The sequence below is a fragment of the Cariama cristata genome, unplaced genomic scaffold (assembly GCF_000690535.1).
Source record: "Cariama cristata isolate BGI_N322 unplaced genomic scaffold, ASM69053v1 scaffold34056, whole genome shotgun sequence".
Lineage (NCBI taxonomy): Eukaryota > Metazoa > Chordata > Aves > Cariamiformes > Cariamidae > Cariama > Cariama cristata.
The window spans coordinates 24,129-43,557 of record NW_009622159.1 but is presented as its reverse complement, the minus strand read 5'-3'; the positions used below and the strand labels follow the sequence as shown (position 1 = coordinate 43,557).

The 19,429-nt window shown below is 36.4% G+C and overlaps 1 protein-coding gene across 1 annotated transcript in view; it reads right to left on the bottom strand.

Annotated features, from left to right (window-relative positions):
* PRKAR2A (protein kinase, cAMP-dependent, regulatory, type II, alpha) overlaps window positions 1–19,203 on the bottom strand; it is a gene marked incomplete at its 5' end in the record, with an annotated part of 38,598 nt that extends 19,395 nt beyond the window's left edge. Inside the window, 2 exons of the mRNA XM_009702244.1 lie at window positions 1,169–1,221; window positions 19,168–19,203. Coding sequence (XP_009700546.1) covers window positions 1,169–1,221; window positions 19,168–19,203 — 89 coding nt within the window. The remainder of the gene's footprint in view (window positions 1–1,168; window positions 1,222–19,167) is intronic.
* Window positions 19,204–19,429: the final 226 nt, after the last annotated feature.

The window sequence follows — 19,429 nt, the reverse complement described above, 5'->3', positions numbered from 1 at the left end:
GTTATCTAAGCAGCAGGGTTTATTTTTTTCCAACAAAATTACTTAAATAAACACTTTGCTGTTTGAGAGTTTATTTTTTGTTACTTCTTTCCAGTTATAAACATCTCATCAGTTTAAAGGAACCAACACTCACTACGTCATAAAAATGTTTATAAATGTGCTTGTTGGGGGCTAATTACAAAAACATATATAAAAATATTAATTACCTCACATTCACCACATTAACTACATTTCTGGAATAACAAGGATTCCAAAAGACAATTACATTAGTAGGCATTTCTAAAAATTCACTGTCCAGAGTTGAGCAGATCTCAGATCGTTGTTTTAAAAGAAAACTGAATATTGAATCAGCAGTCAGGAAAATTAAGACTTTTGATGGAATAAATGTATCTAGGTTTACAAACATTTTGATGATCGGACACAATCATAGCCTTTTTTTCTTTTTATAGCATCTTATTTATGAATTTTTTTTTTTTCTTTTAAGAGAAATAAAATTAGACTTAGATTTTCACTGCAGAAGTGTAAGCATCCTTGAAATGGAATCTGGAAAAGGAACATCAGAAGTCCAGAGAGAAAACATCAACCCTCACCAGCCAGGCAACACGATTTGCTCACATAAAAGCATCTCTAAAGAAACACAATTACAGTATCTGGGCTTGCAATTCCTAGAAATTCCCAACTTTCAAAAACAATAGAACAACAGGTGGCCACAGTCTGAAAATATTTCAACAAAGTATTTCTCCTACCCAGGCAGAACTGCTTTGACAAGAAAGGCAGAAAAAAGCATGTGAGGAATTTTAAGCATCCATGAAGAAACAGCTGTGGTAAAGCTTAACTAATTCTTCACAACAGCATCGATGCTCCAGGAATTGCCTCAACAAGCCTTTAAGATAATTAAGAAAGGAAAATATCCAAAATTTCAAAGATGGCAGACTTAAGCACAGCTCTCGAGTCCTTTGAAGTAAAATTACATTAAAGCTATACTGACCAAAAAAGTGCATGAGACAAAGTGGCCCTAAATTTCAGAGCTATGTCACTTTGTCAATGTCAGCATACCACACAGCCTCTCAGAGCGAAATGCACAAGTGGTAGGGAAAAGGTGACGTACAGACATCTGCCTGTCAAACTGCAGAGAGAACCACGTATGATGCAATTCACTCGTTCTTACCCTTTGTTCTGTATCTTCTTCCTCCTCATCTGGATTGAAAGCTTCAGCACAAACTTAGAAGAAAAAAGAGAGGAAATTAGTAAAAAGCAGCAATTACATGAGAACAAACAATCAAGTTTAAATTCCTTTCTTCTATATTTTATTTTCCTTAGGAAAAATAAAACCACTTTTGTTTTTATGTCATTATAGTGTCAGAGGCTTAAATCCTATCTATTCTCTGAGCAGGCACAGCACGGTTGTTCTCAAACTCCCATGTAAAAAGTCTGTAACTTACAACAGAAAATAACCTTGCCTAGCGAGTACTCCAAAGCATGCACTCAGATTTCCTTTCAATTCTTATCAAAGCATAACAATCTCCATTCAGATTCATTTACAAACATCTTTTCTAAAATGTTGGGGAAAAATACTGCAGCTACATTGCTTTGCTGTTTGCAGTGCAATGTATATAGCAAAATACACACACACAAAAGATTACAAGGAGGCACATGGCACTCACTCCCCCTCAAGTCAGCTTTGCAAGCAAGTATCTATATTTTGAAGTTCTTTCGATATGGAGAAATCATGTTTATACAGAAATTAATGTGGGAAATGAACAATCAGCTTGATCATAGTGTGAATGTCAAGTTGAGATACAAAAACAACTTTAAAAAAATACACAAAGTAATTTCTTTTTCAAAAGGATGAGAACATTTGTGGAAACCATATACTGTAGTGCATAGGAACAAGGCTCTGACAAACGTATTATAACTACAGGATCAGTTGTAACAGAGGCAATGATAATGGTGAGCTTCTAAAATTTCAAATCATTTTTGTTCGGTTTTAATACTTCAGAAAAGGCTTATCTTCACTTATTAAAAACAGACACCTTTGGCTGCCAAAAGCCTACAGCTCTAGCTCAGGCTTTCTTATTAATTCATGGACATTTGCAGTTCTTACATGTCTAAGTGAACTCTATATTCTAACCAGCTGTACAGATAGTCAGAGAAAGTGAGAGTCGGTCCTGTTTTCATCTAGTTGTGCTCTTACTTTAATAAGGGTGGTCTTACTTCTGAGGCTATATATTACTTGAAAATTTTACAAGGAAATACAGACAAGCATTTTTCTTTGTACTTTATCCAGCAGCCTGAAAATACTAAAGACTTGGCAGAATGCCCAGAATCTGACTGCAATGACATTTAACCACTGAATGGACCTAGAAAGTATAAATAAAAATAAGCAGATTTTAAAAAAAAAAAAAATAATCTAGAAGGCCTACCATTCAGCACCTTGCAAATAATTTGAAAATGTATACAGGACTATTGACCTTGTCATCACGCTTTCAAAAGGACTATAAAAATGCACAAGTCCAGCATAATTTGCTAGGAAAGACTTTTTTTTTTTTCTGCCTAAAAGGTACAGGTCTTTCCTAGCAAATTAGATTTCAATTCCTTTTTTTCCTGGAGAGGTTGAAGAGACTGCAATACAACACAAGCATTTCATTTATCAAACCACAATGTAAAAACTAAATCACATAATCATTAGGCATTTAAAAAGTAGTTATTGCTCATACAATAAACCCCGTGTCGCACTGCCTTTTCTGGTTTGCACCATTTAATAATATAGAAATGGTGTATTAACAGTCCACCTACAACAAACACATGCTTTTAGTCTAACAGAGTGGTCCATCCGCATTTAGGGCGAATACTTTACAAAGGATAAACAGCATTCCTTCCCAGCTAAAAAAAAGTATAGTCCACCACACAGTCCAAAGATGACTGTATTAGGGGAAGGTAGATGCTTACAAAGATGCAGAACTTGGGCCGATAGGCAAAGATCCACTTAATATGCAATACAAAGGCACTAACAATGAGAACATTATTAGCATTTTGGTGTGAAAGCTTTCCTCCTCCTTTCACTTTACAGTAACAATCAAAGTCTATTGTGAAAGCTTTGGATTTTCTAATAAGGAATATTTTCTTACAAGAAAGGCTCCTTGGTTTAAACAGTATGGTGAAACTGGAGATAAAAAGTATCTTTATTCTTTACTGGTAAGATATGCTGGTTGTAACTAGAGTTCAGTTCTTTACTGTGCACTATAGTACACACTACAAACGCACTTCTGTACGTTTCTGGAAGCACTTGGCATATAAGCACATTCGAGCTGTATATCTATGAATTTACGTATCACTGTACTTCACTATATCATTCTATCGTTTAATTTCTCAGTATTAAGCTGCAATTTAGATTTTTTTCCCACCTCAACTGCAGGAAAGCTACTGCTAAGAATATGCTTTGGAATTTAGGAAATTCTCTTCAATATTTCCTTTGGAAAACAAGTTTAATTAGCATGGCTAAGACTAATGCATTAGAGCAAAATCTTATCTTAAAACACACAGCAATCAAAACAATATAGTTCTCTGCAACTTTAGTATCAAATGGCTTTGGTTGGAATTTGTATATATAAGCCTCCTCTATTTCATCTTACCCAGTAAGGATGAAAACAGCTTCAGAAAGCCCACTAAAGATACAGACTAGTACTTGGTGCCCTTCCCTTACATATGGAAATCAGTTCTGTAGTGGCCATGAATGGGCACCACAGAAATACAACAAAAATGTGGCAAAAATACTACTTCTTCCCATGCTGTCATGTAGAAAATCTTCCCATTATATTGTTCATTCTTCAACCTCCTGCTAGGATTTATTTTTTCATATAGAAGTGGTAGGGCAGACATTTTGGACTTCGGCTGACAGCTCTGACTGACAGGACTTTATTTATTTGCAGGCAGAGCTGTAACACTTAATGTAACATATCTGTTGTGGGATGGTTAAAAAAGGGGAGAGAGACAAAAATGATTAATTCTGACCTCAAGCTTAAATTAATATTGTGATATGCTGGAAAGCCCACAGAAAGCTTTTCAGCCTACTCATAACAACCAACAGCATTTTCCAAATATTTTAAAACATGACTAACGCAAAGAAAAGATGAACATTACGTCAACATCACCCTGTGGTTCACATGGCAATACATCCAATTTTTCTTTCCACTATATTTAATTGGTAAATTACTTGTGGAAGCCTATACTGGTGAACATATTACCTGTCAAGATCTGTGTGTCAGTCTTACCTTCAAAACGTTTCATTTTATCTGTGCTCAGTGTTGCTTCTTTATTCTTCTGACTGAAAAGAACCCCCGTAACTACCCTAAAACTCTGCCAACCCCTGTCAGAAATCTATGGAAGTTAGTTTCAGGACTCCTGAAGGTTAGTCATTTGCAACTTACAGTACAGCCAGTCCCAATGAAAAACCATTTGATCTTTCATCCTGACAGAGCAAAAACATACTTGCCCCACTATTTTATACATGACTGAATTCACATATTAAATATTTCAGTGTACCAATAAAACAGGTACCGCAAAACAAGTTTATTCTCACAAGATTATCCTGAAGAAATGAGCTGGTAGCATCTTTTCACACTTACTGAAACAGCAGCTGGAAAAGATCTCTCTCTGAAGGTGATCCAGTCCAACCTACCCCTTAAAGGGGAGCTACTTGCAATGCCAGATTGGGGCTGACCTGGAAACCTCCCTGGGCGAAGACTGCACATCTCTCTGGCTAACCTGCTCCACCACCCTCCCGGGGAAAAAGTTTTTCTTAATGTGCAACCTAAAGCTCACCAATATCTTGATATAATTTGAAGTGACTTCTGAAATAACACCTCTCCTATGTGAGATTTCCAGCACGACTCTGCCCTTGAGCAAACACTAGGCATGAATGTATCGGTGAAATTTATGTACAAGTGTGACACACACTGCGATTACGTATTTCCAATACTACAGCTATATCAGCATATATCATGCAGACCAAGCTTCCTTCCAAATCTACCCACATAGTTCAAATAGCTTTGGAATATAAAAAACAATTCTAAGAAGCTTTAAGATAAAAAGAAGTTCAGGTTTTTACCCTACCATCTACATTTAGTTTCTCTTAGCTTCTGCAGCTTCTACAGCTAGTTTAGCTTTCTCCTCACATGGCACCTTCTTTGGCTTTCAAGAACAGGCACATCTGTTAACACTTCTGAAGGCTCAGAAATGACAGAACTCGATCGCTGCTTTGTTATGCAGGTGACAGCATCTGAGAGCAACAACGATCTTTCTAGCTGCAGCAGTGACATAAGCAGTGGATGGGTGAGGGGGAAGCAAGGAGTGGGGAAAGAAGGAGAAGTAGCAAGAAAAGTTTGCCAGTACAAACACCATCTTTGTTTATGCAAGTTTTAATTGTTCCCAAGATAATATTGTTCTGCAAAATATGTGTTCTGTCAAGATCAAAGTCCTTGCACTCTATGCAAATCTGCTTAATAGTTCAGCATTTAGCTCCCATAAGCAAATAGAGCCTTTGCGAGAAATGCCTACCATCCCAGTAGTCGAGAGATCACTTAGTTTTTTTTCAAAATAGTAGCCAAGAGGCTCAGGCCTGAACATCTTCAGACACACACAAGAAGAAGAAATGAAAATTCTACTTTTTATGTAAGGTAAAGGCATCGTTAATATTTCTGTTGTTATCGAAGATACACACTGTCATAGTCTTTGCAATTTTGGGCAGCACTTCCTGCACTCTGGAGTGAAATCCTATTCACTCGTCTTTACTTACAAGGATGCATTACCTCCGGTTGATCCTATGAGACTCATTAATGAAAATCCACGCAGAGTAGTACATGCAGACTAACTTTTCCAGTTATTTATTCAGATCAGGAATCTTGCACTATGTTTAAGGTGACAATCTTTGCATTTGAGTTTACCAAAGCTTCAAACATTTTCTAAGTCTGTCTCTGAAGGGACAGATTCATAGCCTCTTCTGGGAGCACTATGCCAGCTGGAAAGGTGACCACTTCCAGTGGCTTGTCATTCCCTCTTTGAGAGCTGAGTTCCTAAAGCAGGCACTTCCAAAACGATATAGTCAAGATGAACTTAGCAAGCTTAAACAGAGCTTATAAGAGGTCTTTGCTGGCACAGCTCAACGTGATTTTCTGCACTTGGGAAACAACTTCAAGTTTCCTCTCACTTCTGTTGCCGGATAGCTCAGAACTTTTTGGTTTAGAAATTGCACTTTGTTTCCCGAGCAAAAGATCTCACCATGTCAAAGCAGACGACAGATTCATACCTCGATCCAGCAAGTGGGAAACAGAACCTGCATGCATTTGCAGTACCTGAACAATTTTCACATTTATGACAGTTAGAATGAAAGCAACACTGAAATCTGAAAACCAGGCCATCTGTAGGAAAATCAGCTGTTTCAGCTTTAAGTTCACTAATGAGAACTTACTGAAATCAAGTGTAAATTTTTAGTTAAAAAGAGTGTCATTGTGCCAGCCAAAAACTCAGATCTCAAGTCTTAAAAGACTGGTCCTTCTCTTTTATTTTCTATGCCGCATGAAAATCCCCAGATGCAGGAGTGTCCACAGCAGTACCGTCTCCTGACTTCATTCTTAATTCTCAAAGATGCATAACTGAGACACGACTTACAATGACTGGATTTCAGCAAACAATGCCCCCTCAAATCTGTGTCAAATATCAACGCAGAATATTCAAACACACAACCACTTGCATGGCCATATATGTCAAATCCAGCCTAAGATTTTTCAGTCGAGAAATATTTAGAAAAATGAATTTAGGTGGCAAAAAAAAAAATGGATTTTCAGTTCTGGAAATAGCTTCAAGTTTCATTCAAAGTTAAAAGGAAATTAAAATAAAATTAACTCAGTTCTTCCCAGGCAGAGTTATTCTGCGTTACGGATTAACTGCGACGATACAAAGTCAGTCAGCATGGCTGTGCCAAACCAGCTCAGTCCAGCAAGGATTACAGTTTCAGGCACAGCTCCACACATGGTCCCAAAGCCTGCTTGGGTTAGAAAGCTGCGCAGATCGTTTTGCCACACAAAGAACCCTATGAGACACGGATAAACCTGTCAGGCCTCAAAATCCTACACTGTTTCACCTAGCTCTGCAAAAAGCCAGCATTGCCTCTCCGTAGTATTATCGTACACACACAGCAGCAAGTGCAGACGTTCACCTGGCTTACCCAAAGCTTTGCTTATACCCCTAATTCAAGTTGAAAACGCTCATCTCTGATGTGGACGTTATTGCTATTTCTCAAGGCCCACTACTCTAATAGAATAGTAAAACCCAGCTCACAGGCAGAGCTTGAAAGGACCGGTTCTAGTTCACAGCTACCCCAAGGCACAACACTGGATAGATGTTTTTGCCCAGGGAGGTAGGGGTGCTGAAGAGAACTGGATGATGTATTACAGTGCTTGCTAGCCTTGCTTTTAGAAACCTTTGATAACCCTTTGCTCAGTATGACTATGTACTTCCCAGCAGTATTCTGTAATTCAGACTTCTCCAGCTTGTTTTCTTTCCATCAAGACAGAAATGCAACAGTTCCAGTGACAATGGCTTGTGATAAAACTGTAATGCCAGTGTCACACACTCCTACTTCATACTACATTTCAGTCATGAGTTCAGAACATACCGCATAATCGGTAAGTGCCACCTTTTATGATAATGTGGGGTTTTTTTCTTTGCAGGAAATCCAACTCTACGTGCACAGACGTCTTTTCTCCCAAGATGCATAAGTACAGGCAATATACTAAGCCCTTTAAAAAGATGACAATCGGTTGACAACTATTTCCATATGTACATTTGTTTTATATATTCTGAACACATTTTTCAAATATTTTTACTAAATTCATACAGATTAATAAAAATCTGGTTTTAAGTGTTTATTTAGAAGGCTTTATCATCAGATATAGAGTAAAACAATTTAGACAATGCACTACAGCGGAACGGCCATTAAAATGATACAGCCACAAATTAATTTTTTTTTTTCCCGCTACAGGAAGATTTGGCAAAGTATTTAAAATTGTATTTCCCTAGAGGCAAATAAGAACTTTCATGATGAAAGACCTAGAATAATAAACGGAAAGTAAATAATCAGTCTCCTTTAGATGGATATCTTTAGGTACATGCATTGAAAGCATTACTTGTAGACAATACTGCTTCAACTACGTTTTAAAGACAAACATAAAGCACTTTTAACTTATGATACAATGCATTCCTACTTAATTATTATTTTCAGGTAGGCTTTGTTCAGGGTTTGGTTTTTGTTCTGTTTTGCTTAACTCCTTCTGCAACATACAGAACCTGCTCCTGGGATCTATTACGGAAAGACATTTCCTGTCAAAGAAAGAGGCAAATTGGGGACGGGAAGGCACCCTACTGAACTGCAAGGAAACTTCAGAAGACAATCCTCAGCCTATATATCTTGATTTAAATCTTCCTCCTACTCAGGAGCAATTAAAACAAAAAACTTGTGCCAATGCATGACTAGGGATAGAATTCTCTTTGGTTCTTCTCCTACCTCTTTAGTACAACAAGATGAACATGACATTTAGCTTTTTCTTTTTTTTTTTTTAATGAAACCAACAGCTGTTTACCATTGTATTTGCTTTATGTAGTTGCCTGTTTAATTATATAGAGGCACAACTTTTACTTAATGCTTTTATGTATGAGTTACGCAAAGAGCTTTAGCGTACCCTTCCGCTTTAGGTGCTCACAAGTGGTTAAAGGCTCATACCCTCCCACCTCACAGAAGTCAGGTGCTGGACAATAATAATAAAGTCATACGGTTACTTTGTTTCACAGAATAAAACACTGGCAAAAATAACTGAATAAAATGCTTCTAGATCATCTAAATACACATTTGTGCACGCACTCCAATAATTCTACATAATTCCTAGACTGTAATTTTTGATAATTTGAAATCCTACAATGTACAGAGGTCTTATTGTGAAAGCACTCTGTAGATAAAACACAGCACTCTGCAAGTAGTCTCTCTCCTGTGCAGCTGGAGAAGCCAAGGGACAAGATTACCTGATTTCACAGAAATGATCTGCAAACTAAGCCACAACTAGAGCTCCTGCATTTTTGGCTTCCATGTCTCTATTCAAACAGTAGAGCCAAGTATCCCATCAGACACTAGCGTGCTCTGGACCTTGCAGTAAGAGGTGAGTCTGCTTGAAAAACAAAAACAACAAAAAGCTTTCCATCATGGTAGAGGACTAATTAAAAATAAGAAAGCTTCTCATGTGGCAGATCAAAGGAGTTCACAGCTCTGACACGGTAACAACCAAACCCAAAATATTGCCCCTTAAATCTTAAACAGTAATTTAGAATTTGCTACTTCTGTTTCCAACTCCCTTTACTACATTTGAACAAAAATCTTAAAATGGCAGCAGGGTATTTTAGAGTTAGACATTATTATTCCATGCGGTGCAGCCTGAAAAATTCAAATGAAGCAAGTTTTATTCTTACAAGTTAAGAAATCAGAAGACTGAAATGGATAAACACGCTGCTGACCTTGTTCAAGCCTTCTAAGAGAGCCTTACCGATGAGATAGTCATCCATAAAAAAGGTCTCTTGGAAAACATGATGCTACTACTATTTCAGAGCACCCAGATTCACAATTGTAGAAGTAAGCCTTCTGCTTTAATGATCTTCTGTTTCAGCCCATCACATAAATCTTACCACATTTCTAAATGGTTTCGTAAGCAAGGCAGATAAAACCAGAAATCAAGCACCGATAATGTTTACACGCCTGATAAACACAGTGATACTTTATCTCAGTTAAAAACAGCATGGAGAATGTTCATTTTACATTCACTTTACATCAAAAAACCCAAGTTCCAAGAAATGGCTCAAATATACACCTTTCAAAAAAAAACAGGCATGTATCTTACAGGCTTTTAGTTGCAAATAGTAGATAGAAGAGAGAATCTAGCTGAGGAAAAAACCAGAAAAATTGTTTTTCCAGTCTAGAAACAAGAAATTCTCTTTCAGTCTCCAGATCAAGGAATTTTTTTATACTTGCAATTCTAGTATGTGAATTGCTAAACCTGCAATAAGGCACATAATATTGAAAAAAAAAACCACCAGCATCTTGGGAAAAGTGCACTGAAGCATCTGTGTGTTAGAGCAGATATTTAGCAATGAAAATTACCCACATCTTTCTGACATCTATCGTGACAGAGAACTGAAAGTTGACAAAGTGTTAGAAGGCATTTCTGAAATTAACGGTTCAGAAACTTAGATACGATTTTTAAGGATTTCTAAAGAATGTCCAAATACATTAAAAAAAAAAAAAGAATCACATTACCCCTAATAGGACAAGTAATGCCTATTTACCTGTAGTGACAGGGAACAATATAAAACTGGCGTGGCTTTGACACAAAAGGATTGTGTGCAGAGCAAGGACGTGGAAGCCCCCAGGTCTCTGTGCTTTGAAACGACTGCTTCCTGACCTGACAGGCAAAGCAGGGAATGCAGAAACCTATTTTCTATTCCCTTGAAGAAAAACTCAGCAGCTACCCCCATTTCTGTGCAGCTACTGAGCAACTCAGATGGCCTGGTGACTGCTGGTAATGGGGAAGGCATAACTATTTGACTTTATTCAACTCATCTTCGGGATGAGTCAACTCTCAACTTCAGCGGCTCACTGAACAAATAGATTTCATTTACAGAAAATACACAGTTGAAGTAGTCTGGCGAAAGACTAATATTAGGCAGAACTTCATCAGTTAGAACCTGTGTGCTTTATTTATAACCACTTAGTTCTGTGTTTTTCCGTTACAGAAGATTAGTGAGTTTAAGAAGATTACACTCCTTCGTATCCCAAATTTTGGAGACATAGGAAAAACATACATTCAGACATGCTAATCTGAATCAGGTGCGTGCTTCAGGCAGCCAAGTACCCATGCATAGGCCATCTCCCAAAGTCAAGCCTTGATTTAAGTCTCTCTTTAAATGAGAGCACTGTAGAAGTGCTCACAGCAATTCCTGAGATTGGTTTAAAGTCATTATATTCCCCTTAGCCAGTTTTTGCTGTGTGCTGACTAAAGTCTCATCAAGGTGTTCTGGTGTTAAAAATGACTGAGTGAAGTTTCTGAAAATACATGGGATATCCTTTCATATTTAAGTTGGGTATGTTTAGATTTTTCTGTTCTACATGGACTGTTCAATCCATTTCACATTTAATCTGAAGTTACAGCAACCTAAACTTGCCATGAGTATATGAATCAGTATAACATCCATGACTTTGTCTAAAAATTTATATTAGAAAAGAGATAAAGTGCTGCCTTAGTTATTCACAAGAAGAACACAAAGCACATCTAACTCTTAAAGTCACTCCACATGTATACACCACAGCACCATGCTTTGCACTAAGTATAAAACTACCTTTTTAGCCTGTATCACGACATGCATTTTGAGATTTCCTCCAGTGTGTTTGCTTTCGGTTTGTTGTGCACAACAAACCATGTGGAAATATTTTCATTTGGGCTTTAATTCACATCTTAAAAACCAGTTTGGGTTCAAAACAAAATGAAAAACAACAACAACAAAAAAAGGCAATTATCCTCTTTTCCGTTTCCCCTCAAAAAAAGAAAATTAAATTCCAACCCATCAAAAAGTGAGAGAATAAAATTTTATTAAAAAATCAGTTGAATGCTGATATTTTCAAAAATATTTATGTATCTAAAGATATGGATTAGCATTTACGTAGGCTTTTTAAAGATCTTTAATGTGAAAGAATTAATGAAAGTTAATCACCTGCACCTTTTGCTACCTGAATACTTTTGGAAAACTGGTTCATACTGCATTAATTGCTTAATAAATGTGCATAGCTATATCTTGTTCTCCCAATTAATAAGCAGGACTAATTTGAGTTAAAATATTTGACTCCAGATGAACAACTTTTAATCATTATGTAACACTACAAGCATGAACAACTATTTAGAAAGAATAAATAAAAAAAGAGGAAAACTGAATGAATCATACTCCACTGTGGCACATATATTCACTTTATTTGCAGAGTAGATTGTATCAGATTTCATCTGACCAGGTACTGCACTGACTTAAGGTTTAAATACGGATGCTCATTGAATGTTGCATTTCTTTTTATGTCATAAAAAACTCTAGCAATTACAAGCACAATTATTCACAATAGCCTGCAATCCAAGCAATTGTGAAGTCACGACTGTTAATTACCAAAAATAAGCTTTTCATTATTCACTGAATGCCAATTACATGCCAAGAATTTTTAAATAAGTCCCAACACTGCAAACAGAGAAAACAAGCTTTTTTTTTTGTTGTTTAATGAATAATGATTCAGGCACTTTCTTACAGGAGAGCACCCACACAATTTATCACCACTTTCATCTGTCATCCCACACACTTGGCTTTTGCTCATATCAACATTTTTCAAAATGAATTATTTTCAGTCTAGTTATGGTATCAGTTTTGCAATCATTAGGGCTAGCAAAAAATGCTAGAAGCATCAGGTTGTTGAAATAGGAAAGTCATTTGTGCCATTTGTAAAAATGTGAATTTTTGAAGTAAAAATCTCTCACAATTTATCATCTGCCTTAAAACCTTTCAGCAGAAGTTATTATGCCATCAGTTTTGTAAGATGGTGAATAATCAATATAGAAATTCATGAAATAGCTGCAAGAGAAGAAACCAGATCATGATTTTCAAGTCGCTCTCTGATAATCAGATACTCTGGTAAGCAGAAAGCAAAGAGAATCACCCAGAGAAAGTTAGTCACTCAGTCTTCCTCCCTTGATGATTTGAAGTGGTGAAATTTTATCACTGAAGTAGCAGATAGTATCCTGCAAGAGAAAATACTCAAAACAACCTCCCAAAAGAAGTGCTGCCTCTTGCTTCATTAGCTACTATTTAGATGTCCTAAATTCACATGATCCTGAAACAGTATTCCTTACCAAATACTAACATGCTGCATGGCAATAATTAATAGAAAAGCTTTCTTAGAAAATGATGTTTTTTAATGCTGTCATTTTAAAAGGCTAAGAGCTACTAAAAAGATTTTACGATGTGTAATATTATCACATCCTGACATCTCAACTTGCCAGGGTGTGAAGAAAATGCTGCATCTCACTAGAAAGCCCAGAGAGATATCAGACTTTAACAACATATCTACTTTATGAGATGATTGCTCATCTTTGGTAGAAGCCAGCAGAATGAAGAGATCAAAGTAAAGAGTGCCCCATTGTCAAAATGGAGAAGAACCAGTGGTCATACAGGCCTCTTATGGTAGTTTATCTTATGAGAAAAGAAAAAGCCAGAAATGGTCAGGGAACATTGATTTATACATTATTCAAATATAAAATTCCATACCTACACCCTCTAAAAATACCATGATAAAATGTTACATGAAGATGAAAAAAAAAGAAACCACAAAGCAAACCATACCATATCAGATTGCTAGAGAAAAGAGAAGAGAAACATCAAAAATACTGATTCCAAACCCAACATTTGCTGGGGACACTGACAATGTTAAATGTCAGTGTCTCCAGCAATGTTGATGTTTGCTATAGACAGGAAAACAGGATTCAGTAACATTCAAACAAAATTATCCTCTACATATGCAAACATTTCTTCAGCAATCATATCTTAGGAGAGGGCCTAGTACCTGATTCCAGGGACAGCATGTTTGATCCTTCTCACTTCACAGAGTCTCTGCTGAAAGTTGCCCTACCAAATGGCCTAACTGAAGCAAGTCTTGTTCATTTGATTACTTTTTATACTGACATGAAAACAAGTCACAGATCCTGACAGTCATGTTACTTCGCTGGTACAAAAATATTACGGAAATAACTATCATATATTGCTTTCCTAGATTATATAATTCAATTATTCTGCTCATATAGTTGTTGAATATGAAAACTGTACCCTCATTCCTATCTCACAGAGGCCAAAAGATTGAGGAGGGAGCACAGGCATATGCAGGAGAGATAAATTATACCAGGTCACTCAGATAAACAGAAATAATTGGAGAAAACAGATGAAAACCTTCTGTCACATGTGTATGGTATCGGTGTCATATTTTGTCAGCTTTTTTTCTATCCCATGAAGAAGCCAGCAAGTCTGCTGGAGAGTGGGTGTTCTGTAGAATGAATCAAAGGTATCTAGAAATGGCAATACAGAAATCTAGCATAAAAACTTTACTTTTCTGAAACATGCTAAAACTAAAAGAGGAGAAACTATGCCCAAGCGAGACTGTAGTAGGCGTAACACTCTTCATTCCAAAACCACAATTAACTTTCATTCAAATGCTGCCAGGAGCAAAATTCTCCTCACTGTTACGTATCAGTTGTTATAGTGGGACAAATATCAATGCTCTCTTCCCTCTAGTTTTGAAATAGCTTTCAGAAAGGAGGTATCACTGATTTCTCCCACCTCCCCGCACCCTGTAGTCACTAACCAAGGGCTGAGATATTCACTGGTATTCTCCGCAGTCTCTTTCACTACAGGAAAGGAAGTGACTAACAAAACAAAGTTTGTCAGGAGCCCCTATACTTGGAGGAAGATCAAGAAATGTAATCAAGCAAGTATGAATTTCAACACAGTCCAACTCTTGGGAAGAAGGAATCAGTATGGTTTTCAGGTCATCCAAACCAAGCCTGGGCAGACTGAGTCAGTCAGCAAGCTGTGTAACATGAGTTACTCACACTAGCAGTAGGCTCAGACATTGCTAATTCACTTAAAGCAGCAGCAAGAAGACTGTTCTACCGGGTAATTAGCACTGAAATTGCCCATGGCACCACAGTTTATGGCACCCTATAGCTAGGAGATTTTAAAATTAGTGGCTTGGAGTTTGGGATTTTTTTTTTCTTTTTAGTTTCTACATAGGGATAGATTATGATTTTGCAAACAGAGTATTATTTTAATCAAGTCAGTCACCACCTTGTATACAAACTAGAAATGACTGGCACAATGCTTGGGGTTTGTGTGCACGCCATGAAACCTCAACAGGTTACATGGCCAAACATGCAATGCACAAGTAATCTATTCATTAGATAAATTTCTAGGGGAACATCAAGCTCTCATTTCTCTTTCTCTCTCCTAGTATTTCCTGGAAAAGGCTGTTTCTCTTCATGAGAACACTACTTTACCACTCTGCACTTCTATAAATAATTCCATGAACACGATTAGATAAGTCCCCCTTTTCTAGGATGATCCTCCTGCACAGTCTATGCAAGTTTCTCACTATCCCACCCATGGACCCCTGCTTTGCTGGCTGAATCTCCGACCAGGACACAAAGCCGTGTTTCTCTGGTCAAGAAGCAAATGGGATTCCCTGCAGAGCCTTTATAGCTGTCGAACAGTTTGGAAGAGTTTAATGCCAAGCAAGCCAACACTATCCCTCCCCCTCAGGGAACACATCAGCCTAGGAGAGGAATAAGTAGTAAATGTTGCAGAAATGGGGAGCATAAGTGAGCATAATGAATCTCTGTGTTCTCAGTACTACTGGAGTGAGAGAGAAGTAGTAGTATGTGAGAATGTGCTACTATTACTTATGGGATATGAAAGCAGTATCATCACTTTTGGTCAATGATTTGAGAAATGTAGGAATAAAATTCATTCTTCTTTTGGACAAAAAGAATATAAACGATATGCTTTAATGTACAAAGTCACCTTGACCTTTCTAATAGATTACCATTTGTCAAGCAGTTTTCTTAAATCCTGATTTCTTGAAGTATTCTACTGAGGTACTGCATAAGTTAGAAGTAAACTAATTTGCTAAAAGTTTTCAAAAAGCACAACGATAAACTTGCTGACCAATTCTTGCCATGGGTCAGAAGACTCGTATTTCGAGTAAGTCTTGAAGAATGACAGCTAAATGTTTACAATTATTAAAGCAATATTTGCCAGTAGAGTCAAGAGCCTCAGGTTTAGATGCTTCATAACTAAAACACCTAAATGAAAATTCAGTAATCATTACAGCAGGTTTTTTCTATGGGTTTACGTATCCTTTGAATTTGCATTAGTGCACCAAGGGAATCATGAGCATCCTGTCATCTTTAGGCAGCTAATCACAACTGACCAGAAATAAATATACCAAATCTAATATTGAGTACTTTAATAAAGCAATTTAAAAGAAATTCTGTAACTCCTATGTGTAAGAGACGGTCATAAACAATTGTTAGTCTCCAAGAAGATATATCCAGTTGAATCATTTACCGGAACAATAATTAGCCTGTCCTAAACTGTATGTATAACGTAGACAATTACTTGTATTATCTTTTCCTTTAATTAGAATTATATTTTTTCTAACTTTCACTCTTGACCTACTGAACAACGAGAGCAATATCATAATTCCCTAGACAGCCAAATGCTTAAAAGAAAATAAAAAGTCTTGTCTGAATTTTAAGTCTTTTCTTCAGTATGTCCAATGTTAGTTTTTTAATTATTCTCACATTTTGTCCTTCCAGAGTATTGTAAATCTACAATTTTATGCATGCAAATCTTGGTACCGGCAAACAATTTAGCCCTGCTCTTTACTCCCCTTACAAATGTACACTGCACTGGAAACATGACAATAGCCGGCAGGAGTGACAAGGTTCAACACGGACTAGCATAAAGTTCTTCTGAATAGAAGACCAGAAAAGACTACACTAAATGCAATTACAAAAAAATGTGTGTCAGCTCTTCTTCTCCATGGTTTGTTCTGCTTTACTTAATTCGTTAAAATCAGATACATTTAGATATGTAATCCATAATGCAATGTTGGTTTGTTATTTGTTGGTTTGTAAAGAAAAAAGAAGTCTCAAAAATTACAGGTTTTAAGAAACTTTTCATTCTAACACATCTAATAAGGAAATCAAATGAAAGAGCACCAAAACCAACAAATCAGTCATTCGTTTTATGTGAAGGATTACAAAATGTGGTTGCCTATGACAGTAGGAGGGTTGAGTTCAATAATCAATGAGAACCCTGCCAGACTTGTTCCTATTTGGGTAACTTCTTGACAGACACAGCAGGTATGGAGTGGGAAAAAACCAACCAACCAAAAAAAGCAGCCACACAACTCAACCAAACAACTCCCCACCCCACACCAATAGGTTTCTGTACTTTTCCTGCCAAGAGAAGGAAAACGAGGTCTCCTTGTATATGCATGGATGCAGTTTGCATCTACATTGCATTTTAACAAATCCCACATTGATCATGACCTGTACAGTGTATAAATAGAAAGCAGAGAAAAAAATATTTTTTTAATTGTGAGAAGTATTTAAGACGTAGTAAAATACACATATTCTATTAATTATTGTCTCCATGAGAATTCTAACATGTACTGTAAATTCTGAATTATTGTAGCTCTCTTTGGAGCAGGAGTGTTATTAATCATCTAAGCAGTCCTCCTTAATCTAATTGCGTAAATTAGCAATTCAATTTTACATTTGCTGTTTAGTTTTTCACATTAACCTTTAGACCACTTCAATGAAGGAACCTGTTTTTTAACTGGAAGTAGCTCAGTACCATGAGAGCACCAATATAACATTTCAGTATTGAAGATATTAAAAGATTACAACTACCCTCTAATTAAGGCTCAACTTTTCAACTTCGGGAACAATTCAGCCTTTATTTAAATATAAATCTGAGATGTATTCACTTCTCATTTGTAAGATTTTACTCCATCAGTAGGTTCCAGAATGGATTAGTTTAATCAGCAGAGAAATGAAAATGTCTTGGGACTCTCCAGATTAAGATACTCTCCAATCTGTGACTTCCAATATTTACTGTCAGAGCATCAAACTCCATCATTCAAGATACAGTTTTGTCTTGCCTCAGTTTCTCATGTAATAATACACCAAAACTACCAGTCCAGAATGGATTAGTTTAATCAGCAGAGAAATGAAAATGTCTTGGGACTCTCCAGATTAAGATACTCTCCAATCTGTGACTTCCAATATTTACTGTCAGAGCAAACTCCATCATTCAAGATACATGAGAAACTGAGGCAAGACAAAACTGTAATAATACACCAAAACTACCAGAACTGTCAATTTTTAAGAGTTATGAAGTTCTCATTATACTCACAATTACTTTCATGTAGTGGCATAAATACACAGTCATACTACTAATCATACCCAAGCAACTAGTAGTAAAGCAACTGAACTGCATGGGTATAAGGACATTTTGCATATAAAATTAAACATGTATTTATCTCATATATATTTATATACCATATATATAATCATCAATGCCCCACCATAACTATCATAACAAAGAACATATGAGATCATATACACAAGTTACAGAGTAGACCTGAACTCAAAACTAGAGAGAGAACACTGAACATATTGGTATTTTTATAGAGACATTTTTCAAATCAGAACCATAGCGACTTTCTAGACCAACTAAATGTTACAATTAAATATTTGACGAAAAAAAGCAACACATGCAAAGCAATCCACACTGTACCTCAAATGAAAAAATACAATACCTTCTCATCTACACATAACATTTTGTTCACATGACACTGTTCAAAAACAGCTTAAAAAAAAAAGAATTTCTTGGGAATAACAGATACTCATTAAAGCATTTCATATTGGTTAAGATAGAAAACAAACAAAAAAGTATAAACTGTGCCTCCAGAACAAGTGAACAGCCACAAATTCAACAACTTTAAATATCAGTTGCACAAGCAAGGGGCTAAAGCAACACAAAGATGGGACACCCTCCAGCCCCCATATTTCTGTATTCTAACCATATATAAAATTCTTGGCAACACGGAAGATCAAGAGATGTGTTCCAGCAGAAACAAGCTGCCACTTTCTCAATTTGCTGCAAAGCAAGCCTTTGCCGTAATTATTATGTTGCATAAAAGTTCTGGAAAGTTTTTCTGGACAGAATCATTACTACTGCTGAAGTTGCTTCAATAGTCTGTGATCACTGACAGAACTGTTTTCTAAACTACTCTCGATGTATTGCCCATTGGTTTCTGTAGTGAATTAAGAAATAATTCTCATTATTTCAAATAAAAATACTGCAAGAAGTATGAGAAAAGGCAGTGATGAAGAGCAAGGTAATTTTTAGTGTAATTCCTTTTTTCAAATACACATTTCAAAACTTTTTCAGAAACATTAAATTCTTAAAAGGAAATCATACCTGATACTCTTCTGTTGTATCGGTTCACAACTGGAGCTGCAAAATAAACAAATCAAAATTACAAATGCTATTTATTATTACAAATTCAAAGAAATCATCTTGAATAATCATGATATATTTTCCACTACACAAATCTCATACAAATCTTTTTTTTAAAAAAAAAGCTTCAATATAAAGCTTTCATCCACTTACTTGCCAGCCAATAAGTGTTTATTCAAAGTTAAAACTTGACATTCCAGAGGGCTATTACATGCTAAGATGG